The 27,716-nt window shown below is 42.6% G+C and overlaps 1 protein-coding gene across 3 annotated transcripts; it reads left to right on the top strand.

Annotated features, from left to right (window-relative positions):
- Positions 1-15,142: 15,142 nt before the first annotated feature.
- On the top strand, positions 15,143-26,246 carry LOC130285333 (izumo sperm-egg fusion protein 1-like). Of its 3 annotated transcripts, XM_056536694.1 has the most exons (12): positions 15,145-15,458; positions 15,548-15,622; positions 15,717-15,800; positions 18,609-18,629; positions 18,863-18,877; positions 20,346-20,429; positions 21,862-21,912; positions 23,887-23,961; positions 24,209-24,309; positions 24,654-24,795; positions 25,697-25,868; positions 26,059-26,246. In XM_056536694.1, the coding sequence occupies exons 1-12, from the start codon at positions 15,239-15,241 to the stop codon at positions 26,111-26,113; spliced, it is 1,095 nt and encodes a 364-aa protein (XP_056392669.1). In that variant the 5' UTR covers positions 15,145-15,238; the 3' UTR covers positions 26,114-26,246. The 3 variants fall into 3 exon arrangements, with proteins under 3 accessions (XP_056392683.1, XP_056392669.1, XP_056392676.1); XM_056536708.1 differs by lacking the exon at positions 25,697-25,868 and having other exon boundaries at positions 15,143-15,458; XM_056536701.1 differs by lacking the exon at positions 18,609-18,629.
- Positions 26,247-27,716: the final 1,470 nt, after the last annotated feature.

The raw sequence follows: 27,716 nt of genomic DNA, 5'->3' as shown, positions 1-27,716 counted from the left end.
GGTGACCCACTGACCCGGAAAATAAGAGGGATCGGGGGTGTCCGAGACACCCTCGATCCCCCTGAAGGGATAGGAGTTTAGTGGCAGGGGTGCCACCCCTCCTATCCCTGCTATTGGTCAGCCGAGCGACCGACCGATAGCAGACCGGGGGAGGGGGGGTTAAAGTTTGGTTCCCCCGCTTTGCCCACCTATCGGTGTCCGGGCAAAACGGGGGTACCGTCCAGGGAAGGGCGGTGCCGAAGGTCCCTACCTGGATCCCGGATCCCCGTTCGCGATCCTCCCCCACGTGTGGCGGCGGCGGCAGCAATACTTCCGGGTCCTGCTAGGTGAGTTGTTGCCTAGTGGTCTGTAAACCGTGGCCCTCCAGATGTTGAAAAACTACAACTCTCAGCATGCCCAGACAGCTGTTTGCTGTGTGGGCATGCTGGGACTTGTAGTTTTGCAATATTTAGAGGGATTCAGGTTGTAGATCACTAAGTGGTCTCAAACTGTAGCCCTCCAGATGTTGCAAAACTACAACTCTCAGCATGCCCAGACAGCAGTTTGCTGTCTGGGCATGCTGCGAGTTGTAGTTTTGCAACATCTGGAGGGCCACAGTTTTGAGACCACTGGACAGTGATTTACAACTTGAACCCCTCTAAATCTTGCAAAACTACAAATCCCAGCATTCAGGAACAGCATAAGGCTGTCTTGGCATGCTGGGAGTTGTACTTGCGTGCCTCCAGCCATTGCATCACTACATCTCCCAACATGCCCTTCCGCAATCAGTACATGCTGGGAGTTGTAGTTTTGCAACAGCTGGAGGCACACTGGTTGGAAAATACGGAGTTAGGTCATAGAACCTAACTCTGGAAGGTTTTCCAGCCAGTGTGCCTCCAGCTGTTGCAAAACTACAACTCCCAGCATGCATGGTCGGTCAGTGCATGCTGGGAGTTGTAGTTTTGACCCCCCTCCCGTGTGAATGTACAGGCTACATTCACACTGGCAGCAGATTACAGTGAGTTCCCCGCCACAAATTTGAGCTGCGGCAAATTTTCCGCCGCAGCTCAAACTCCTAGCGGGAGACTCAGTGTAATCTGCCGCCAGTGTGAATGTAACCTAAAAACACTACACTACCCTAACATAAAATAAAGAGTAAAACACTACATATACACACGTACACTGCCCCCCCCCACCACCCCCCTCCCCAATAAAAATGAAAAACGTATTGTATGGCAGTGTTTCTAAGATGGAGCCTCCAGCTGTTGCAAAACAAAAACTCCCAGCATTTCTGGACAGCAATTGACTGTCCAAGCATGCTGGGAGTTTAGTAACAGCTGGAGGCACCCTGTTTGGGAATCACTGGCATAGAATACCCCTATGTCCACCCCTATGCAAGTCCCTAATTCAGGCCTCAAATGCGCATGGCGCTCTCACTTTGTAGCCCTGTCGTATTTCAAGGCAACAGAACAGGGTCACATATGGGGTATCGCCGTACTCGGGAGAAATTGCCTAACAAATTTTGGGGGGCTTTTTCTCCTTTTACCCTTTATGAAAAGGAACAGTTGGGGTCTACACCAACATGTTAGTGTAAAAAAATAAAACATTTTACACTAACATGCTGGTGTTGCCCTATATTTTTCATTTTCACAAGAGGTAAAAGGGAAAAACGCCCCCCAAAATTTGTAACGCAATTCCTCCCGAGTACGGAGATACCCCATATGTGGGCGCAAAGTGCTCTGGGGGCGCACAACAAGGCCCAGAAGGGAGAGTGCACCATGTACATTTGAGGTGATTTGCACAGGGGTGGCTGATTGTTACAGCGGTTCTGACAAACGCAAAAAAAAAAAAAAAACACACCCACATGTGACCCCATTTTGGAAACTTCACCCCTCACGGAATGTAATAAGGGGACAGTGAGAATTTACACCCCACAGGTGTCTGACGGATCTTTGGAACAGTGGTCCGTGAAAATGAAAATTTTTGCACAGCCCACTGTTCCAAAGATCTGTCAGACACCAGTGGGGGGTAAATGCTCACTGTACCCCTCATTACATTTTGTGAGGGGTCTAGTTTCCAAAATGGTATGCCATGTGGGGGTTATTTTGCTGTCCTGGCACCATAGGGGCTTCCTAAAGACAACATGCCCCCCGAGCAAAATTTGCTCTCAAAAAGCCAAATATGACGCCTTCTTTTCTGAGCATTGTAGTTCGCCCGCAGTGCACTTCAGGTCCACTTATGGGGTACCTCCATACTCAGAAGAGATGGGGTTACAAATTTTGGGGGGTCTTTTCTGCTATTAACCCTTGCAAAAATGTGAAATTTGGGGGGAAACCCACATTTTAGTGAAAATTTATATATTTTTTTTACATATGCAAAAGTTGTGAAACACCTGTGGGGTATTAAGGCTCACTTTATCCCTTGTTACATTCCTCAAGGGGTCTAGTTTCCAAAATGGTATGCCATGTGTTTTTTTTTTTTTTTTTTTGCTGTTCTGGCACTATAGGGGCTTCCTAAATGCAACATGCCCCCCGAGCAAAATTTGCTCTCAAAAAGCCAAATATGACTCCTTCTCTTCTGAGCATTGTAGTTCGTCCGCAGTGCACTTCAGGTCCACTTATGGGGTACCTCCATACTCAGAAGAGATGGGGTTACAAATTTTTTTTTCTGTTCTGGCACCATAGGGGCTTCCTAAATGCGACATGCCCCCCAAAAACCATTTCAGAAAACGTACTCTCTAAAATCCCCTTGTCGCTCCTTCGCTTCTGAGCCCTCTACTGCGCCCGCCGAACACTTTACATAGACATATGAGGTATGTGCTTACTCGAGAGAAATTGGGCTACAAATATAAGTATATATTTTTTCCTTTTACCACTTGTAAAAATTCAAAAATTGGGTCTACAAGAACATGCGACTGTAAAAAATGAAGATTTTGAATTTTCTCCTTCACTTTGCTGCTTTTCCTGTGAAATACCTAAAGGGTTAAAACATTTACTAAATGTCATGTTTTATAATGGGGTCATTTATGGGGTATTTCTAATATGAAGACCCTTCAAATCCACTTCAAACCTGAACTGGTCCCTGAAAAATTGCGAGTTTGAAAATGTTGTGAAAAATTGGAAAATTGCTGCTTAACTTTGAAGCCCTCTGGCATCTTCCAAAAGTAAAAACTCATCAATTTTCTGATGCAAACATAAAGTAGACATATAGTATATGTGAATCCCCAAAAAAAATATTTGGAATATCCATTTTCCTTACAAGCAGAGAGCTTCAAAGTTAGAAAAATGCAAAAAATTTTATTTTTTCATCAAATTTTGGGATTTTTCACCAAGAAAGGATGCAAGTTACCACAAAAATTTACTACTATGTTAAAGTAGAATATGTCACGAAAAAACAATCTCAGAATCAGAATGATAACTAAAACCATTCCAGAGTTATTAATGTTTAAAGTGACAGTGGTCAGATTTGCAAAAAAGGGCTTCGTTCTAGAGGTGAAAATGGGCTCCGTCCTTAAGGGGTTAAAGAAAAAAAAGGATTTCCTGCGTAAAAATATGCTTAACAGTGGCCTTATCATTGCAAAGGGCCTACATACAAGCAAATAGCTTACCATATACCACCTTTTTTTCTGTCTATGTGCCAAATTCAGTGTTATACCACACGTTATACACCTGCCGGTGTATTAAAGAAATAAAAGTTTTTCCTGCGTACAAATATGCTTAACAGTGCGCTCATCATTGCAAAGGGCATACATACAACCAAGTAGTGTACTATTTAGTACCTGTATTTCTGTATCGGTGCTAAATTCAGTGCTATTCCACACATTAGTATACACTGGCTGGTGTATACAACAAAAAAAGTTTTTTTCTGCGTATAAATACGCTTAACAGTGCGCTCATCATTGCAAAGGGCATACATACAAAAAAGGAGTGTACTATTCAGAAACTGTTATTCTGTCTAGGGCCTATATACTTTGAAAGGACAGCCGTAAGTAATCGCCTGCTGCTGTTCTATACCCTCATAAACGCACTAAGTATGTCAGGCAGGGAAGTGCCAGGACGTGCACAGAGAAGGGGCAGAGTCCTACATACGTCAGGCAGAGTTGGCAGCAGACTTGGGGCGAGTGGCAGCAGGAGTCGCAGCAATAGGCCTGAGCTCCCGTTAACACCCAGCGGTCGTGTCGTCGACCCATCTCTTCTCGTCAATTGGTTTGCACACTCATTCCCATCATCACAAGCGACATCTTACAACCCCAGTCAAGAGCCGGTGGGTTCCTCAGACACAACCCTCAGTTGGCATGGCCCGGGAGCAGTCCCTGTAATCCCATTGCCTTTGTCCTATGCTGTTCCCTCTCCCAAAGAAGCATCTCATGCTTTGGGTTCAGCTCCACTATTTAGCGAGGACGATGTAATAGAGGACAGTCAGCATCTAATGGGCAGCCAAGAATGTGAGGAGACATGCGTCCCTTGCTCCGCAAGGCGGCCAAGTAGTGATGAGGAGAGTGACGTGGGAGGCGGTGTTTCAATTGCTCAGGGTCCTGAGGCAGACACTGTTGTGGAACACGAGGAGGACATCAGTGACGTGCACACATCTTTTGATGATGATGAAGCCGATCGCAATTGGGAGCCGGGTGCAGAAGCCGGGGCTTCATCATCAGGAGAAGAGATTTGCTCTTTGTCTATGAGGCAGCAAGGCGGTAGCACGGTTGGCAATCAGCGTGGTGGTGGCAGTAGTGGAAATTCAGGAGCCGAACGTGCCAGGGGGAGACCACCTGCTTCGCTGCAAGCTACCATTCAGGGAGGTAGTGGGACAGGGGTTCCTGGAGACGGCGCCAATAGCAGTGAAATAGTGCGAACTACGGGTGGGAAAATCAGCTACTCTGCGGTGTGGTTGTTCTTCATAAAGAATCCGGAGGACCTTAGCGTAGTCACATGCAAAATCTGTGGGCAGAAATTGAAGCGTGGCCAGGGTCCCAATCTCGGCACCACGGCCCTGCGTCAACACATGATTCGCCACCTTAAAGCGGCCTGGGATAACCGTGGCTCCGAGGTAGTGGTCCAGCCTGCCGCATCACCCAGTGGCCATCCGCTCCCTCCGTCATCCAGCCAAGGCTCCACCACTTCGGCAGAAGGGAGCATTGTGTCAAACTATCCTTCTTGCGCTCCTGCTTTCTCCGCTCGTAGTCAGCCATTCTGCCAACAATCGATCGGCGAAGCCATGTCCAAGAGACAACAGTATGCGCCCACTCATCCAACGGCGCAGAAGTTGAATGTTCTCCTGTCCAAGTTGCTGGTGTTGCAGTCCCTCCCTTTCCAACTGGTGGACTCTGCAGCTTTCAGGGAATTGATGGCTTGTGCCGAGCCGAGGTGGAGAGTCCCAAGCCGTCATTTCTTTGCGAAGAAGGCAGTACCAGCCCTGCATAAGTTTGTACAAGAGAAGGTGGGCCAGTCCTTGAGCCTGTCGGTGTGTTCAAAAGTGCACGGCAGCGCCGATGTGTAGAGCTGTAACTACGGGCACGGACAATACATGTCTTTTACGGCCCACTGGGTAAATGTTGTTCCTCCACAGCCACAACAGCAACTTGGACAGGTCACACCGCTTCCTCCTCCACGCTCTCGCTCCCAGGCAGTTGGTCCTTTTACAGTGTGCGCCTCCTCCTCCTCCTCCCCCGTGTCCTCGGCCTCCACTGCACATCCAAATCTCAGTGGCCCTTCATCGTACCACATGTGTAGGGCACAGCGGTGTCAAGCAGTCCTTCACATGGTTTGCCTTGGTGAACGGAGTCACACAGGGGAGGAACTGCTGAAGTTCATTAGGGAAGAAATCCGAGTATGGCTTACTCCACGAAATCTGGAAATGGGAACCATGGTGACAGACAATGGGAAGAACATTGTGGCCGCGCTGCGAAAAGAAAGTGTGAACCATTCACCCTGCATGGCACACGTGTTGAATCTGGTTGTCAAGAAGTTCATCAAGTCTTCACCCCATTTGCAAGACGTCCTGACAATGGCAAGGAAACTGTGCATGCACTTCAGCCACTCGTACACCGCCAAGCACACTTTGCTTGAGCTGCAGCGTCAGAACGGTATCCCACAACATAGTCTCATTTGTGACGTTGCCACACGTTGGAATTCCACCCTCATTATGTTGGACAGACTATACGAACAAAGAAAAGCCATCACGGATTTTTTGATGATACAAGCAGATAGGAGTACTCCCCTGTGTAACTTCAATGTGAACGAGTGGCAGCTCATACGTGACACCTGCCGTTTGCTGAGGCCCTTTGAGGAAGCCACATATTTTGTTAGTCGCTCGAATTACGCCATGAATGACGTAATTCCACTCCTACATTTACTCCGAAAAATGATTGAAAACATTGCTGGTCACGGCAATGGAGATGTTGCGCCTACATCAGAAGGCTAAATGAGTCCTGTGGGGGATAAACTGGAGGAGGATGATGAGGGGCAGAGCGGAGCACAGTTTACGGTGGATGAGATGGCCGGTGTTTCTGGTCATTGGACAGGAGAGGAGGAGCAGGATTAGCCAGAGGAGCTGGAGGGTTATTACTAGGGAGGCGAGACAGAGGACCCAGACACACCGTGGCAGTATCCAGTGGAGATGGAGGCAGGTAGTCCCAGCGAGTCACTGTCACAAATGGCACGATGCATGCTGAGTTGCTTGCTTAGTGACCCCCGAATTGTCAAAATTCTTCAGCGCGATGACTTCTGGATCTCCACCTTATTAGACCCTCGCTACCGGCCCAGAATCGGAGCCTTTTTTGCACCCACTGAGAGGGAGGACAAACTGACCTACTTCAGGGAGCTTCTACGTAGTCGGTTGGCCGATGCCTATTGGCCACATGGTCCATCCACTCGCAGGTCTGACTCGGGGGGCCCTCTGCGCTCACCTTTCACTTCCAAGGCTGCTGGGGAGGGGTGGCAGGAGCAGTACCGGCTCAATCAGCAGCAGCCTGAGTCTACAGTCGCTGATGAGTAGCTTCCTTCAGCCACATAGTGAAGCTAGTCATCAGCAGCAGGTGGACATGCAGCAGGACCTGAACCAGCAGGTGATGGCTTACCTCGACATGACCCTGCCAACAACCGTTGAAGATCCGCTGGACTTCTAGGCAGCCAAACTCGATTTATGGCCGCAACTAGTGGAGTTTGCCCTGGAAAATCTGTCCTGCCCGGCCAGTAGTGTGCCATCAGAGTGGTTGTTTAGTGCGGCTGGGGTCATAGTCACCCCAAGGCGAACTCGTCTGTCCACTAAAAATGTGGAGAGATTGACGTTTGTCAAGATGAATCAGGGATGGATCAGCCAGGATTTCCAGCCACCAATGACAGACGGGTCTGAGTAGATTGACCATGCTCATACAATAACATTTTCTCTATTGTGGTTGGTTATGAAACCCACTGGGGCAGACCTGGGGATTGTACGGCCCGCTTGACACATACGGCCCTTTGATTGGCTCTGACCGGCCCGTGCTGATTGGGGGACAACTATGCTGCCTAATCTGGGGGACATGTATGCTCCTAATCTGGGGGACATCTATGCTGCCTAATCTGGGTGACATCAATGCTGCCTACTCTGGGGGACAACTATGCTCCTAATCTTGGTGACATCTATGCTGCCTAATCTATGAGACAAGTATGCTCCTTATCTGGGGAACATCTATGCTGCCTACTCTAGGGGACATCTATGCTGCCTAATCTGGGTGACATCTATGCTGCCTAATCTGGGGGACAACTATGGTCCCAATCTGGGGGACATCTATGCTGCCTAATCTGGGGGACAACTATGCTCCTAATATGGGGAAAACTGAAGCTTCTGGCCTTGGGCCTATAATTTTTTGAAGTTTAGCAGTAGCTAAATACATGCTTAATGCAAATGTCAACATTGATCTTTAAATGTAAGGGGTTATGAAACCCTCTTGGGTACTGCGAATGACTGCTCCGGATCCATTCTGTGTCTTTCACAAACTACTTGCCTCTCTGGTGCCTCAGGCCTTGGGCCTATAATTTTTAGAAGTTTAGCAGTAGCTAAATACATGCTTAATGCAAATGTAAACATTGATCTTTAAATGTAAGGGGTTATGAAAACCTCTTGGGTACTGCACATGCATGCTCCAGACTCATTCTGTGTCTTTCAGGAACTACTTGCCTCCCTGGTGCCTCTGGCCTTGGGCCTTAAATTTTTGGATGCTTAGCAGTAGCTAAATACATGCTTAATGCAAATTTCAACAATGATCGTTAAATTCTCGGCCCTCTGCCAGGGCCTTCTCCTACCACGCCTGGGCCGATCCGAGGACCTCACTAACCAACTCACTAACTAATCCAACGCTTATAGATACGGGCGGCGTGTACAAAGGGCAGGGACTTAATAAACGCCAGCTTATGACCCTCACTTACTGGTAATTCCTCGTTTTAACATTAAATAATTGCAATCACAGATCCCTATCACGAACTGGTTTCAGCGTGCAACACGACCCTGTCCTTGAAAGATAGAGAGACGCTAATCCGTTTAGTGGAGCGCTAGTGCGGCCCAGGACATCTGAGGCCATAACACACCTGTGATTGCTCGATCTCGCAATTGATCGGGCAAGGTAAGGGGTTATTAAAGCCTCTTGGGTACTGCTGAGGCCTACTCCTGACTGCTCCTGGTGCAATGTATGGGGTAATTAAACACTCTTGGGTAGTGTTATTGTTAAATTTACTGGTAATTTTATCCGTAATAAAATTGAATTTTGCAGAATGCTAACCGTTACACAATGGAACGCTTGTTGTGTGTGATTTTTTTATGAAAAAAAAAAAAAATAGATGGAGAGGGATTAAATCTGGTTAATAATTTTTGGCGAATAGAATCCTTTTGCCATCTGATTTTTTGGAGACAGATGCACTTACACATATGTAATAATTTTTTTAACCGAATTTCAAACATTGTGTGGTTTATTACTTTTGAGAAGAATGTCTTTGGGTGGTCCACAATCCTGCATTATAGAGTCTTCTGAACTGCTCTATATGCGCTTGTTTTTTTTAAAAAAAAAAAAAGGTATTTTGTCCGACAATTTCGATAAAATTTTGCGTTTTTTTGGGGTGGATTGTGAAGCCCGGGTGACGGGTGTGTAGTGTGTACTCGTGCATCAGTTAACTCCAGTCTGTGTCCGTTAGGCAATATATGGGTTACTGATGCAGCAGAGGTTGGGCCTTGGTCTTGGAATTTCAATAATTGAAATTTTTTTTAACATATTGTGTGGTTTATTATATTATAGAAGAATGTCTTTGGGTGGTCCACCGTCCTGCACTATAGAGTCTTCTGAACTGCTGTATATGCGCTTGTTTTAACAAAAAGGTATTTTGTCAGACAATTTTGAAAAAAAAATTGCGTTTTTTTGGGGTGGATTGTGAAGCCCGGGTGACGGGTGTGTAGTGTGTACTCGTGCATCAGTCAACTCCAGTCTGTGTCCGTTAGGCAATATATGGGTTACTGATGCAGCAGAGGTGGGGTCTTGGAATTTCAATTACCGTATTTAAAAAAAATTTGAACATATTGTGTGGTTTATTATATTATAGAAGAATGTCTTTAGGTGGTCCCTACTCTTGACTGCTCCTGGTGCAATGTATGGATTAATTAAACACTCTTGGGTAGTGTTTTTTTTTTTAATTTACTGATAATTTTATCAGTAATAAAATAGCATTTTCCAGAATGCTAATCGTTACACGACGGAACGCTAGTTGCGTGTGATTTTTTAATGAAAAAAAATAAAAATAAAAAATACGGACAGGGATTAACTCTGCTTCATCATTTTGGGCAAAAAAAGTCCTTTGGTGATCTGATCTTTTGGAGACAGATGCGCTTACACACATATTGAATTAGTTTTTGTAAAAAAAATTCAAACATTGTGTGGTTTATTATTTTTGAAAAGTATGTCTTTGGGTGGTCCACCGTCCTGCATTTTACAGTCTTGTGAACTGTTGGATATGTGCTTGTTCTTACACAAATGTTGTTGTTTTTTGGAGGGGATTGTGAAGCCCGGGTGTGTACTTGTGCATCAGCCAACTTCAAGCTGTGTCCTTCAGGCAATATATGGGTTCCTGATGCCGCAGAGGTGGGGCCTGGGTCTGGAAATTTCAAATTTTTGGATAGCGGGTGCTACCAATGAGAAATCTTTGACAAAAATTTCATATATTGTGTTGTTTTTTGGGGGGGGATTGTGAAGCCCTGGTGTGTACTCTTGCATCAGCCAACTCCAGGCTGTGTCATGCAGGCAATATATGAGTTACTGATGCCGCAGGGATGGGCCCTGGTTCTGGAAATTTCAAATTTTTGGATAGCGGGTGCTACCAATGAGAAATCTTTGACAAAAATGTCATATATTGTGTTGGTTTTTGGGGGGGGATTGTGAAGCCCTGGTGTGTACTCTTGCATCAGCCAACTCTAGGCTGTGTCATGCAGGCAATATATGGGTTACTGATGCCACAGGGGTGGGGCCTGGTTCTGGAAATTTCAAATTTTTGGATAGCGGGTGCTACCAATGAAAAATCTTTGTCAAAAATGTCATATATTGTGTTGTTTTTTGGGGGGGGATTGTGAATCCCTGGTGTGTAGTGTACTAGTGCATCAGCCAACTCCACGCTGTGCCATTCAGCCACTAAATGGTGTCCTCATGCTGCCAACATGTCCACGCTATATAATTCAGTCACTATATGGTCTCCTGACACTGATGCCACCACCAGGCTCTGTAATTGTGCTGCTGTTCGGCAGTGATTCTAAGAGCGATGCCGGTAATCTGCATGCTATTCTGAATAACAGTATTATTTCACTACCCCATCACACTCCATATGCGTTTTAGGACACAGCAAAGTGTTCTATACCCCTATAGAGGCTGTATGTAGGCTAGAAATAGCCTTTTTTTAACATCGATTCGCCGCGAATAAATTCGGATCGAAACAAACGTTTCAGGAAAATTCGTCGAATCGTCCGAATCAAATTTTTGAAAAGTTCGCTCATCTCTATTTATTACTATTCTCCATTCCCCCTTTATTCCAATTCACTCTTACTGTATTACTATATTTATATTTATAAACTCATTGATATCCATCTCTCACTTGGAACGTTATGATTCAAAATTTTTCACACAAGTCCATTCTATTTTATGGGCAATAACACAGTGCAGTACAATCCAGGAATATGGGTGCACTACTGTGGTAGATGTATACAATGACATTGGCTATCCCTCAACACTGATGTTAAAATTGAGACATTCACCAGTGTATCCTTATATGAAGGACACACCAGAGCCCGCACACCAACGCCAAGGTTTCTCAAGATGGTGCGAGACCTACGCTAATCCTACCTGTGCTTGATAAGCAAAACAGGGGCCAGTGGGCAATTACGGCAGCATTCGGTCGACTCACAACTTCCTCCCAGATACCCTCCAGCGTGACTGAGCGCACATGCAATGGGAGGAGGGAGGCAAGCTGCAAGCCACACCTGAGTTGGCTAATATGGGTGCCTGGCCTCACAGGTGCTACCTTAATGCTGCCTTGAAGATATTCAAGGCGCATTAATTTTGGAGTTTACACAACTCCAAGTATAAAATTTAAACAAACAACAAAAAACGTGGTTTCAAATGGCTGGAGGTGCTCAACCCCAAATTCGGTTGTGCATTTATACTGGGGGAGCAGATCCTGCCCTTGTAGTCCGTTGCTAAGGGCGATCCCCAGCATAAAAATGCATACAATGGAGGATGCCTGCAGCGGACTACAAGTGCCACAATAGAATCCTACACCAGATAAACGGTGTGGATGTGTAACAATTAGAATACAATCCAGGAATATGGGTGCACTACTGTGGTAGATGTATACAATGACATTGGCTATCCCTCAACACTGATGTTAAAATTGAGACATTCGCCAGTGTATCCTTATATGAAGGACACACCAGAGCCCACACACCAACGCCAAGGTTTCTCAAGATGGTGCGAGACCTACGCTAATCCTACCTGTGCTTGATAAGCAAAACAGGGGCCAGTGGGCAATTACGGCAGCATTCGGTCGACTCACAACTTCCTCCCACATACCCTCCAGCGTGACTGAGCGCACATGCAATGGGAGGAGGGAGGCAAGCTGCAAGCCCCACCTCAGTTGGCTAATATGGGTGCCTGGCCTCACAGGTGCTATCTTAATGCTGCCTTGAAGATATTCAAGGCGCATTAATTTTGGAGTTTACACACCTCCAAGTATAAAATTTAAACAAACAACAAAAAAATCTGGTGTAGGATTCTATTGTGGCACTTGTAGTCCGCTGCAGGCATCCTCCATTGTATGCATTTTTATGCTGGGGATCGCCCTTAGCAACGGACTACAAGGGCAAGATCTGCTCCCCCAGTATAAATGCACCACCGCATTTGGGGTTGAGCACCTCCAACCATTTAAGACCACGTTTTTTGTTGTTTGCAATAACACATTGCAGCAAACCTCCTGCTGTGCTAACCCTTTTATTTATTTTTTATTTTTTTAACTTTATTATTATTCTCCATTCCTCATTTTTTCCAATTCACTCTTACTGTATTACTAGATTTATATTTATATTTACAAACTCATTGATATCCATCTCTCACTTGGAACGGTATCATTCTAAATTTGACACACAAGTCCATTCTATTTTATGGGCAATAACACATTGCAGCAAACCTTCTGCTGTGCTAACCCTTTTTTTCTTTTTTTTTTTTTTTTTTAACTTTATTTATTCATATATCCTTTATTTTTTATTTATTTTTATTTTTTTGGTAACTTTTTTTTTACTTTATTTTTTCATATATCCGTTTTTTTTTTAAATTAAACTTTATTATTATCCTCCATTCCTCATTTACTTTGATTCATTTTTACTGTATTAATGTTACCATACAAAAATTTTATACACAAGTCTATTCTACTTTATGGGCAATAACACTTTGCAAAAAACCTCCTGCTTTGCTCAGATGTCCCTCACTGTCAACCCCATTCCTCCCATCCACTCCTGCTTTTCTCTTTTCCTTTTCTCCTTTCCTGCAATCCACTTTCCTCTTTTTTCTAATTAGGCCTTAGACCACTGCATAGTATAAAAGTATCACTACCCCTATCATGAATCAGCTACTGAAGAAAGGAGTAGTCTCCTGAAACGCGTCTAGCCCTAGTGTTTTTACCTGAATCCCCAGGATTATACCATAGATTACCAACTGCCCTTTAGAGCCTGGTATGGACTATCTACCAACACATAGACTGCCATCACTGGCCAGCATTCAAACTTAGCACTTTTTTTCTTTCTCCTGAGCGCGCTCAGCCCCACACAGGATTGGAGCCGGACCAACAAGGACGCCGAACCCACTCACCACTGCGAACACGCTCCTGCTCCTGTGCGCTCACTGGATGAGACGGTCTGCATGACAAGTGCCCCCCCCCCCCCCCCCCCCGCAAAGAATATCTCTTTACTTACAGGACTGTACATATCGATACACCATATTGCTGTGCCCTTATTTTACAGGATACATACCTTCTGCACTTATTTATCGCACATGTAACATATTGGAACGGTATTTTCTACATGACCAGTGCAGCCACATATTACTGTGCCTCATATTACACCGTATATACGTGTTGACAGTTTTTGCACCTGAATGTCTATGCATATCCATGAACTTTGATCTATAAGACATTATATGCACCATCTGGGGATTCAGAATTGACGTTTTATTTTTGCATATTTTTTGCACATTTTATTTATTTATATTGAATTTATCCTATTTATTATATCTTATTTTTCATTTTTGGAGGGGGAATCACAAGGGCCCCCCTCCTGTTCACATCTACCCATTTTGTATTTTATCAAATTTTTTCATTAAATTCATACAATTTTTACTCTATGGTCTAATCTCTTTTTTGCTCACCTCTATTATCTGATTCCCACCTCTTCCCATTTCCCCTCCCCTCTCCCTCCTCCTCTTTGCACCCCCTTCCCCCTCTCACTAGATCACTTGAGGACTGTTACCTTATTTTTCACACTTCATGTTTTTGGCCAAGCACCTTGGGTATTAGGTGCTATTCAGTTAACCTCGGTTATCTTATTGTCTACCTAGTCAAGCTGTTACACTAAAAAAAAGGAAATGAAAGCTTTAAAAAAAGAAGGGCTTCTAGTGCAAAAAGCCCTGTGCCCAAAAAAAAAATGTTTACCTAATCAGTGCTGTGCACACTGATTAATGCTTGGTAGTGGCAGGGGGTGCAGAAGTCAGTGGGAGGTCGTGCCACTCAGCCCAGAAGAGTGGCTGGTGGCACATACACAGACCCCCACACAAAAAAACAGAATGATAGAATTTAAAAAAGCTGAAACCCCCAAAAAAGCACCTGCCTGAACCCCAAAAAAACACTGATCAGTGATAAATCACTGACAGTGGTGGGGAAGGTCGCACACACACAGGTACGGTCCATCCACACAGCACTAGCCTGCTGCTGGTGGCATGAACTGCCTAACTGGTGCAAAATAAAATAAAAAAGTCGCTTATGATCCCCAAAAATGCACCCGCACAACGTACTACAGGACTGATCAGCGGTGGGTGGGCGATTAGCTAACGATGGCCGGCCACTCTTTTATACAGAAGAGGGTCGGCCACACGGTTAGCTAAAAAAGAAAAGGTCTGCACCCAAAAGAAATGCTGGGGCCAGACCCCTTGGTCCTTAACATGTTAAGAAAAGCACTGTCTATGTGTTTTATAATTCAAAATATGTAAAAACAAATATCAGTCTCCTGAAGGACCCCATTCACTTAAAACAGGGATGTCGTGTTCAGTTCTCAAGATATGTTATGATGGTAAGAATACTGCTGTATCCAATGTGGCAGAGTTTGCTTTATTTGAGCTTCCAGCAAAAATATGAATGGAGCATAAGTCATGTTTTCCATCACTATCCTATCAGATCAGTCTCCAAATTGCAGCCATATTTTTTTAACCCTTGAGGGGTTAAAGACAATATAATGACGCTCCTGAAATATCTATTTTAATAAAATCCTTTCAGTTGCTTATGTCTTACAGTGCCTTGTTGGCATATGCGTTATAACATCATCATGTCATCATGATGTCATAAACACATGTTCCCCTAAGACAGTGTGTAAGGCTGTAGAATGTATCAGTTCTATCATTTTCTCAGTTAGAGAAGTTATTGACAGGACTAAGCGACCAGTAACTACTGGAAGCAAATTCATAAAGACTTTTTGGTTTTGACCAAAAAATAAAATGATGTGGAGCGTAGTATTTGGTACATGGCTCCTGATAGCACAGTCCCTTGGATGCATACCCTGCAATAAAAGGGGTTTGGAGGCTCTTGAGAAATTGAAGATCTTTATTCAGGACCAGGTTCTGGTAGAAGAAACCGCCGCCTATGTGACTATCAAAAATTTTGCAAACGCTGCCAAAAGGCAAATTGAACAATACTTGGAGGATGTGGGGACTCTGGGTAATTCTTTTAATTTTACTATTATAATTTCTGTGAAAATTCAAAAAGGATGCATTATTAATAATGATTGTTCTGTATTTATATTCCAGATGAGTATGCCCTATCCGAAATAGGGTCCGAATATAAAATATCAGTCAATATCATCGTGGACTTGGACTCTACAGGTAATTGCTGAATTTTCAATGTAGATGAATAGAAATGAAATGGCTTTAGTTTGGGAGCAGAGGCTGATATATCTGTCACTTCTATTTATTCCAGGTGTGAATCTTCTCAATGACCTTGAACACCAGTTCAAAAGACTCAAGGAGAAGATTGAGAATATTGTGCAGGAGGCAGAGAAACGTAAGTCTATACAGAACCAGTCTTGGGATGACATGGATAGCCTTCCCCTGTATGTTACAACTGATAAAGGGTTTCCCTCCCCCACAGATTTCCCCAAAATGTATATTAATGCATTTACAGATGTATCAGAGCTCAATTTGTCATTTACTTGCCACTTTTGTGAACCATGATAACTTATTTGGCTCTTATATATCAAAACTAACAAAAAGACCTGTACTTGTTTTTCCTGGCAACCACTCACAGCTGAGCATTAGAATGTTGACAGCTGAACAAAGAATGGTTGCCATGGCAGCGAGGTCAGTATTTTAGTTTGGTAGTTTAGATATGTAAGTGATATTGATGTAATACAATGGCTCAGATTTACTAATATAATTTGTTTTCCTATTTGGCATACCCATTACAAATTGTGCTTCATATATGTGTGATTCACCTTCTCACATATCATTACCAGAAACATGAAATAAAGAAATTAAGAAAACACAACAATCCTCCTGTGTCATTGGGCTGCTTGAGGCTGTGTTCACACGTTCAGGTTTTTAATGATTAAAATCAAAGCCAAAAACAGCTCATATATGAAGGACACGTACAGAGGAGACAATTTATCTTCTCCTCTTTTAAGATCCATTCCTGGCTTGTGGAATGTGGATGGCTATGTGGGAATATCGCCTTATAGGCCAAAATACTGTGCGGTAACACAGCCATAGAGTTGATATCAAGGCTGGTGCAAGGATTTTTGCCACCCTAGGCAAAACCTCACTATGTCCCGTTCCCCCCCAAGGGGGAGGGGGCCTTATAGGCCAAAATACTGTGAGGTAACACAGCCATAGAGTTGATATCAAGGCTGGTGCAAGGATTTTTGCCACCCTAGGCAAAACCTCACTATGTCCCCCACCCCCCCAAAAAAAACAAAAAAACACTTTGATCTAACAAAATATATTTTGGCCGGTGTGTAAGCATGGCCTTAGTAGGTTGTGTTCCCACATTTGTTTGTGAACGATATCACCATACAATGAATAACACTGCACTGTTAACACTGTGATGCTGGGGGGAGCCTGGGGTGTCAGTGCATGTGGGGTGCACATAGAAGATGCTGGGCAGCCCGCCTGATTGAATAGTATGGGTGTCACTAATAGATTGTAAGGCAGCATGGTGCACTACACATTATCATGTAACTGCCACCCTGTGTATGCCTTATCTGTGTGCAAATATGATACTAGGCAAGTACCCCCCTCATGAATAGTAGGCGTGTGAGTGGTTGTTCATCAGTATTTTACACCTGTGCGACCTCCCCTTATATAGCATTGTGGCTGACCTGCATCATTTTGGGAATAGGTGCCTAACCAGCCCTTGTACCAGTAACCAGTAAGTGTGGAGTTTTTTCTGTAATTTTTTTGAGTGATTTTTGTCCCAAACATATTCACACCCTTTCCCCCTTCCTAACATGTGCCGGGTGCCTCAATCTTCCACGCAACCTCTGAGGCAGTCTAAACAGGACACATAAAAGATGTCCCTAGCATGCATCATCTGTAGAGTTGCCATCTTTATCTTGCAAAAAAATACCAGCCATGCTAATTTGCATATTTGATTATATATGTGTGACATCAAAGGAAGAAATACAATACATATGTGGGGGAAATTTTGTCCTCTTCTGACCCTTATAATTTTTTTATTTGTTTGTATACGGTGCTGTATAAGGGCTCATTTTTGTACCGTGATCTGCAGTTTTAAACTGTGCCATTTTTCATGTGACTTTTTGATCTCTTTTTATTACATATGGGAGTTGCAGATAGTTTCCAGCATGCCCTCACACAGCTCTGTAGCTACCCAAAACCAAAACTACAACTCCCAGCATGTTGCACTATATAGTAAAATAGTATAGGTCGCAGTGAAACATGTTGGGAATTGTAGCTTTGAGTCAGCTACAGAGCCATAGGTTGTGTCAAAGAATGTTGGAAGTTGCTGTTACTAGCTAATTACAATGCCCAGCATGCCTTGACACAGCCTAAAGCATCTGGTATCTTTATCCTAGAAACTGCCACTTCACCCACTTTCCTTGACTCAAAATGTGCCAGAATGGTCCCCCGTGTACCACATGAGTTCACAGAGTAGAGCGGTGCAAACTCATCCACCATTCTCTATGTTGGGGCCTTGTGAGGTCACGGCATTGCACATCTGTTGAATTTGGGGAGGGGAGGAAGTTGACAGCGGGGCTAAAAGTAAACTAAAATAGAAACAAAGATTTAGCTCACCACAGATAAGGTTCACTAGAGACACATCAGGGGGTAGGCTGGGAAGGCACGGAACCATGCAGAGGAGCCGGTACTCATAAGGAGCTTGTCCAGGAACAAAAGAATTGTGGAATTTCAGCTCCCCTAAAAATTCAAACTTTCATAATATCCATTAAAAATCTTGTGCTCAAAAACAAACATTTAAAAGCTAAATGAAACACTGACGCGTTTCGGTTTGTTAGAAAGCCTTAATCATGGCGATAGTCTCACTACAGCAATAGTGTCTGCTAAAGGACACAAATAAAGTTGAAAATGGAGGCCATTGGCATTGAGAGGGGGAGGGGAAATATCCGAGTGCTCTGCATACTGGAGTGTGCCCCGGCAGAGGAAAAACAAAAAAAATCCTGCTTCCTGAGGGCAGCACCCTTATTCAATGTGCGCTCTAGGCTGGAGTCTACATTGCCTATAGGTGGCATCGGCCTTTGTTTACATATGTGTATAGCTATAATATATAGTGTGTTTTACTAAAATTCTGATTTGTTATTAATCATTTACATTTTTCTTAATGTTCCATTTTTAGGGAAATGCCCTAACAAGAAAGGTGAGTTCTTATAGATATTTTTCTATGAAAACATTCTATATTTATTTTACTAGTGAGTTACACAGTAACAACTCATAGTAACTCACCATTTCTGGGATTGAGAATTACTAGTCACCTCAGTCGCTATTGGCAATTTAAACTGTTGTTTATAATTTTTTTTCTCTATTATAGTTTTTTCAGTTTAAGTATATGACAATGAAATATTAATATTCCTTTTTTATGGTATTTTTCAGATTTTGACAACTGTGGTAAGTAGATTTTATATTTCTTACATAAATATTATAAAATAATTTTATAGGACCATGTTCACATGAACATTAACCATGTGGGTTTTTAAAGTAAAACAAGCACAATGATTTCAACATCAAAATCATGTCCTATCACTAAAAAAATCCCTGCTGCCATTGATCTCAATGAGGGATGTTTAACAATGAAGAAAAAAGAAGTGACATGTGTCCATCCAGTCCCGAACTTATGCACCCATTAGAATCAATAGCAACTTCAGGACAGGAACCCTCCCCGGTCTGACCAAAGTTTGGAGAAAGCTATGGTACAGTAATGTATATAACCCCTTAGCGATGAGCGCCCTAAATGTACGTCCTGGTGCGGTGGTACTTAACGCACCAGGACGTACATTTACGTCCAAAGCATAACCGCGAGCAGGAGCGATGCCTGAATCATGTGCGGCAGGTCCCGGCTGCTGATCGCAGCCAGGGACCCGACCGTAATGGTGGACATCCGCGATCCCACGGATGTCTGCCATTAACCCCTCAGATGCAGTGATCAATACAGATCACGGTATCTGCAGCATAGCGGTCGATAAAATGGATGATCGGATCGGATCATCCAGCACGGCAGACGGAGGTCCCCTCACCTGGCTCCGCTGCCTTCCCGGCGTCTTCTGCTCTGATCTGCCTTCCCGCAGACCAGAGCAGATGACCGATAATGCTGATGAGGGCTGTGTCCTATACATAGCACTCAACAGTATTAGCAATCGAGTGATTTCTATAAATAGTCCCCTATGGAAACTATTAAAGTGTAAAAATAAAAGTAAAAAAAGTTAAAAAAATAAAGTAAAAAAAATGTGAAAAACCCCCTCCCCCAATAAAAATGTAACTTGTCCCATTTTCCCTATTTCACCCCCAAAAAGTGTTAAAAAATATTTTAAATACATATTTGGTATCGCCGCATGCGTAAATATCTGAACTATTAAAATAAAATGTTAATGATACCGTACGGTGAACGGCGTGAACGGAAAAATAAAGAAAAATTCAAAATAGATGCTTTTTTATTCCCCCAAAAAATTATAAAAAATGGATTAAAAGTTCTATATAAGTAAATATGGTATCAATACAAAGTAAAGATAACGGTGCAAAAAAGGAGCCCTCATACCGCTGCTTATACGGAAAAATGAAAAAGTTATAGGTCTTCAAAAAAGGGGGATTTTAAACATACTAATTTGGTTAAAAGGTTTGCGATTTTTTTTAAGCGCCACAGTAATAGAAAAGTATGTTATCATGGGTATCATTTTAATCGTATTGACCCAAAAATAAAGAACACATAACATTTTTACCATAAATTGTACGGCGTGAAAACCAAACCTTCAAAAATTAGCAAATTTGCCCCTTCCAAAATTAGCAAATTTGCTCATAGCAAATTTGCCCATGTTAACATACCCTAACATTGTAAGTTTTTTAAACAACTGCCTTTCCTCAGGTTTATTGGTCCAAACATTGACCAACTGCAGGACCTGTGAAAAGGAGAAGACCATTTGCGCTGGAGGATCTCCTGGAAATCAAGGTAAGGTTAATAGTAAAGTAAAATAATTGTAAGCTTCATAGTAAGACTCATAATAGTGACCAGAATGACTACGATCGCATCATCATCAACCTTATTATTCCATAAGTCACTGCTGTGCATGTACATAAGATTTGTATTAAAAGTTCACAGTGGTATCAGAATATGACTATTATACAGGAATACGCAGCTCTACATATCTGCTATACTGCTCTCTGTGAAAAAATAATCTAAAACCAGTAAATAGGAGCTGCTGTTGACTGGCTTCCAATATTTATTTATAACAGAGGGCATCAGAAAAGGAACATGAGGAAAGTGAGAATAAACAGGCAGCTGTTTTGTTGGGGCACACTTGGGTTGTCTCTATCTTTAGTGCTGCCTACTTGGATGGTGTTATTTTAGACTATTGGCTGATACTTTATAGAGGTCACTATGGTCAGCAGTCTATGGGGACATTTGTGCACAGTATAGAGGGTGCTATGTAGAGGACACTATATATAGAGGACATGTTTGGGAGAATATAAGCTGTGTTATTGGACAGGGGACATTAGCTTAGGTGGTGGGCTAATATGACATGTTATAGTTTTAGTATTGGAGTGCAGCTACAGACAAATAGTCACTTGTGACACCAGGGTAGCGTTAACCACCATGCTCCAAGATACAGCAGTTCTCCTGGGCCAAGCACTGGAGAATAACAACATCAGATGCAGGGTTATGGAAAACTGCCTTTACTGAGGTTCAAGATAACTGTTACAATCCCTTACAATGCAATTGAAAGAGGGGAGATGCAGAGGAACTATTAGACTTTAGACTTGAGACCACCCGTGCTGACTTGAGACTCACTGCAGTGCTTCCCGCCAGGCTTTGACTTTAGACTTTTGGATCAAGAGTTGCCTGGGGCTTTCTATCTCCTGCTATTATAGACTATTGTAGACTGAACCTGTGTGGAGGGGTACTTGCAGATGGTTTAAGGGTTTTAACTTTTCCACAGGACCTCTTCAGGTTACTACAGACTCCTCCCCACTCCTCTCCACACTGCTTCTTCAGGTCTTCTCCTCAACAGAATATCTCCTCCCCCCCCCCCCCCTACACTACTTAAAGCACAGGCTTGGGGGCATCCCATTGGGCATAAGGATCACATGGTTTTCTCTGCATGAGGAATGTTAAACATTTATTAAATGCAACATAATAAATACATTGGAAAACAAGATATGGCAAATTAGAGCACAATACAGCACCCTGAGCAGTGGGGCCCAGCACAGGCACCTGAGGCAGCATTTACCTGACAGGGCCATGTCATGTACTAGAGCACCACACTTACACTATGTAATATAAATCACAGGGCCTGGACACTGTATATATCCTACTTCTATAGAAATGACAATAATGTGTCTGGATGATGTAATTTTTATATTATGTTTCCCTCTCTTCACAGAATACTTTGACAAGTGCACCTGCATATGCACCACCCAGAACAAATGTTTCGGTAAATATCCACTTATATTTAGGAAGTAGAAAACATAGAACATAAAATCCAGTACATTTTTGTACAATATTAAAAGGCTACATTGTAAAATGAGAAGGAAAAAATGGCAGTATAATGGGTAGCTGCAAATTTATACAAAGCTTCAGTTTTTTTTAACCCCTTAATGACCAATGATGTTTATACATACCGGGCGGCCCTCAGCTGACTTCTGTAGCTGAGGGCCACCAATAATAGCCAACATGCCGCGGGCGGCTATTAACCCTTTAGAGCTAAAGGATTCACTGCTAAGATAGCCAGAGGGCTTATCTTTCTTTCCCTGTGATCCATGGCTCTGTGATTGATACAGCCCGGCTCAATGAATCAAGCGCAGTACACACAGATCAATGCAGTTTTATGGAACTACATTGACTTGTATGAGGAATTTAATGATTCCTCCTAAAAGTCCCCTAAGTGACCAATAAATTAACCCACACATTAACCATTTCCATATAAACATTTTAAATTTCCCCCCTATCAAAATAAAAATAAACATACTTGGTATTGTGGCATGTGAAATTGTCCAAACTAGTAAAATGTATTTATATCGTACGGTGAACAGCGTAAAGGACAAAAAGTACCACACCCAAGAAAAGTCTTTTTTTTATCACATCATACCCCAAAAAAATGAAATAAAAAGCCAATGAAAAGTCTGATCAATGCCACAATGGTACTGATAAAAAACCATGGATCACAGTGCAAAAATAGAGTCATCATAGAGCCCGGTAAAAAAATAAAAAATAAAAAAAATAAAATAAAAAAGTAATAGTGGTCAGAAAATGGCAATTAAATTTTTGTTTAAATTTTTCTAAAACGTTTAGAATGTTTTTTTAATCAGTAAAACATAATGCAAACAATATAAAAGTATCAAGATTACATATTAGTTTGACCATACGATGAATGAAGTCTATGCACTTCCATAGATTTGTATAGAGGGGGCGGGGCATGACATCACTGTCGCACATTCCATAAGAAAGAATTTAGGTGCTAAACCTAACAAAAAGAGCCAGAATCATGTTAGTAAAAGAGGGCCAATATGTTTGGTTTTTGTAAAAATGTCAGGAACACATCCCTTTTCTGTGACCATGCCCCTTTCGGGTGTTCTCAGTAAAATGGAGTCTTAGTCGGGTTTTTCTCAATTCCGGAGCAAAATCTGGTGCAAAATCTGGTGCAGACAGAATTTCTGGCGCAAAGTGCACAACCCGACAAAACATGTCAGGTTTGCATAAAAAAATTAGAGCCAATGTGTGAACATCTCCTTAAAGGGGTAATCTGGGTTCAGAAAGTTATACAGATTTTTTATTTACCTCTATTTAAACATCTTAATCCCTCCAGTACTTATCAGCTGCTATATACTACACAGGAAGTTGTATTGTTATTTTCTGTCTGACCACAGTGCCCTCTGCTGACACCTCTGTCCATGTCAGGAACTGTCCAGAGCAGGAAAAAATCCCCATAGCAAACATCTCCTGCTCTGGACAGTTCCTGACATAGACAGAGGTGTCAGCAGAGAGCACTGTGGTCAAAAAGAAAAAAAAGAAAAAAACTAGAAGGAACTTTGTAGTATACAGCAGCTGATAAGTACTGGAAGGCTTAAGATTTTTAAATAGAAGTAGGTTAAAAATCTATTTAACTTTCTGGCACCAGTTGATTTAAAAAAAAAAATTACACCGAAGTACCCCTTCAATATTCAGTACCCTCCTAATAGTCCATAGTATTTGGCAGAAAATCTTGCTGAACCAGAAGGACATTTACTTTACTATACCTCTCCAATGGTGCCATAAGCAGAATAGAAGCCTCATTCATGGCGGCCTGTGTTTTGTCCATGTGACAGAGGGGTGAAACCCATCACCCCTTTATCAGGAGATTGATTCTAAGGAAAAATTCTACAGAGACTTTAATACTCGGATCACACTTTACTTTTTTTTTTAAAATCAGATTTAAAGTCCGGAGATAAATGCACTCCGTGCAAAGATATGACATCACGTCTTGCAGAGGTTATAGACTGTGGAGGTAAGTAGATAGTATAAAGTAAACCAGTCACTAGCATATACAATGTAAAGGCATCTCTCTGTAATGACAGACAGATGTAGTCCCATGTAAGGAACCCCAGCACATTCATACGCTATGATAGTATATATATATATATATATATATATATATATATATATATATATATATATATATATATATATATATGAAAGTGCAGAGACAGACTAGCTACAAAATTATGACTATAATATTTCATGTCACTTTTTAGAGAGAAATATTGCAGTTACAGAAGATCACGATGTTCTCCTTGCCTGTAACTTAGAATGGTATCCGAGGCTTGAGGACGGATATAAAAACATTTTCAGTAAGGTAAAAACCATTAAAATTGTCAATAATATAGGTGTAAAGTAGAAAATGATTGTCATAAAAGGAGATATGTCATACAAAAAAGGGGATAGGGTTTGGATCGCAGGGGGTCCCCACAATCTCCTGTATGGAGCCATGGCTCTCCCCTGGAACGGCGCATCAGGACCCCTGCCCGAAGCGGAGGCGCCATGCCTCCTCCACATATCTCTATGAGAGAGCTGTTCGGCTATCTTCCGTTCTCCCATAGAGATATATGGAGGGGGCGTGGCAGACCCTGCTTTGGGCGTATAAATCTATAGTTTATAAGCCATTGAGACATATCTGAAACACTCTTATTATCTCTCCAGACTTCTCATCCTGCACAAAGGGTAACTGAGGATCCTTATATTGAGCTGAAAGAAATTCAGAAATATGAAGCTGGCCAATACATATGTACCACCATTCTTAATTCTGGTGTGCCAATCGCTAAATATACTTATAACGTGAAAGGTAAGAGCCCATTATTACGGACAATTTACTGGATTTTGGATTTAGTTCTGTTATACATGACTATAATATTATTTATAGTGTTACAGTTATTTAAGAAAATACCCATCTCTAGATATAGTCAGTAGAAGTGTATGGTAGCGGCCTTCACTCCCCAGTGTACTTCTCGCTCCCACTTGTTGTAGGAGACAGGCCCCAGAGAATTAGGATCTCATACAATGAGATGAATTGAGGGGTGAAGCAGGGAGTGAAGAGCACTACCATTGGCTATATTTAGAGGTTGGTAAATTAAAAGGGGTATTCCAGGCCAAAACTTTTTTTTATATATATCAACTGGCTCCAGAAAGTTAAACAGATTTGTAAATTACTTCTATCAAAAAATCTTAATCCTTCCAATAGTTATTAGCTTCTGAATTTGAGTTGTTGTTTTCTGTCTAACTGTTCTCTGATGACTCATGTCCCGGGAGCTGTGCAGTTCCTATGGGGATATTCTCCCATCATGCACAGCTCCCGGGACGTGACATCCTCATTGAGCAGTTAGACAGAAAACTTCAGAAGCTAATAACTATTGGAAGGATTAAGATTTTTTAATAGAAGTAATTTACAAATCTGTTTAACTTTCCGGAGCCAGTTGATAAGAGACCAGTAGTATAATTGACATATGGGGCCCTGTTGCAGATTTTGCACGGGGGCCCAGAAGCTACAGGTTATGCCTGTAGAAGTGTATTGGGCTTTCATTTGAGGCAGAAATTTTTTCGCCTGAATAGACCCTAAGACCAGTACAATTTTATTCAACCTGCAGCTCTATGTTTCATATGGTATGAAAAGCCTTTATGATCAATATTGTTATGTTATACTTTATTCTGATGGTTTGTACTATTAAGACAATTTCTTTAATATTTAGTTGGCAGCGGATTAGGAGCAGTGACTGAAATAGACAAGCCTGTGCCAACACTTCCCGCAGAGACAGAAATGTCAACCTCCGAGCCACTAGCTGAGGATCCCACACTTAAGTTACCCGACATTGCAGCATATGTAGCTGGTGCCATCACCTTATCACTGTTCGCTGGCCTAGGGTTTGTAACACTTAGTAGTATTTACATTGCCATATAACAAAGGGATCAGTTATTCTAACTAACAGACATCCTCAGCTATACAGTACAATAAATCCATTTAATGATGTCTGCTCACACTCCACCCATTCTCAAGGTGGTGGAATTTACATGTAGATATCAAATAATGTAATATCTTTATTTTTTCTTTCAGTATCTTCATGTACTTAAGAAAATCAAAAAAGGCTAAGGATATCTCGCCAGTGTAAAGGCTGTAAGATCATGTGGCCACACACAAAAAAAAAGAAGAAAAAAAAAAGATGAAAAAACAAAAACAAAGAAAAAAAAATAAAAAACCACAAAAAAACTTAAAAAAATAAATGTTTCCTTCCCCCGAAGAAACCTTGTCTGTAGCATTTATTTGATTTACACCGATATCTGCATGTATCTAAAACAGCCGACAATGAATTAGAACTACTAGGGGCAGTTGCCCTGGGCACTGTCATTCCTGGTGACCCAAAGCAGCTAGCTTGGAGGAAGCGCATGCAGGGACGTCACTCACGTCCTGTGCGTGCGCCTATAGCAACAGTACAGCGGAGCGGAGCAGTGAGGAGGACGCTCGGGTATGGTAAGTGACCAGCGGTCATCTTCAGTGTTCTGAGAACCGCTCCCGGGATCTACTGCTATGGCCATAGGCCATAGCAGTAGACCGTCACCCCGGAGCGGTGGTCGGAATACTCAAGTGGGGCAGTAAACAGGCATACAGCCTCCAGCCATACATTGTACATGTCTGTAGGCTGAATGTCTGTGGGGGAACATAGTGCACCTAAGGTGGGGAACTACTGTATGCTGCAACTAATGTGGGGAATTATACTGCACTTCATGTGTGAGAACTACACTGCACCTAATGTGGGGGAACTTCTGTATACTGCACTTAATGTGGGGGGGACTACTGTATATTGCACCTAATTTGGGGAACTACTGTATACTGCACCTAATGTGGGGGGACTACTGTATACCGTACCTAATGTGGGGGGACTACTGTATACTGCACCTAATGTGGGGGGACTACTGTATACTGCACATAATGTGGGGGACTATACTGCACCTATTGTGGAGGGCTATACTGCACCTAATGTGGGGTCTACTGTATACTGCACCTAATGTGGGAGACTATACTGCACCTGATGGGGGGGACTATACTGCACCTAATGTGGGGGAACTACTTTAACTGCACCTAATGTGGGGAAACAACTGTATACTGCACCTAATGTGGGGAAACTACTGTATACTGCACCTAATGTGGGGGAACTACTGTATACTGCACCTAATATGGGGGAACTACTGTATACTGCACCTAATGTGGGGGAACTACTGTATACTGCACCTAATGTGGGGAAACTATTGTATACTGCACCTAATGTGGTGGGACTACTGTATACTGCACCTAATGTGGGGAACTACTGTTTACTGCACCTAATGTGGGGAACTACTGTATACTGCACCTAATGTGGGGGGGGACTACTGTATACTGCACCTAATGTGGGGGACTACTGTATACTGCACCAAATGTGGGGGGACTACTGTATACTGCACCTAATGTGGGGGGACTACTGTATACTGCACCTAATGGGGGGGACTACTGTATACTGCACCTAATAAGGGGAACTATACTGCACCTAATGTGGGGATCTATACGGCACCTAATGTGGGGGGAACTATACTGCACCTAATGTGGGGGAACTACACCACACCTAAAGTGGGGGAACTATACTGCACCTAATGTGGGCGAATTGTACTCCACCTAATGTATGGGAACTATACTATATTTTTTGCGTTGTCATTTGTAGTTTTTATCGATACCATTTTTGT

Source organism: Hyla sarda, chromosome 1, assembly GCF_029499605.1.
Source record: "Hyla sarda isolate aHylSar1 chromosome 1, aHylSar1.hap1, whole genome shotgun sequence".
NCBI lineage: Eukaryota > Metazoa > Chordata > Amphibia > Anura > Hylidae > Hyla > Hyla sarda.
The sequence above is the reverse complement of the archived record's forward strand: the minus strand, read 5'-3'. Positions and strand labels throughout refer to the sequence as shown.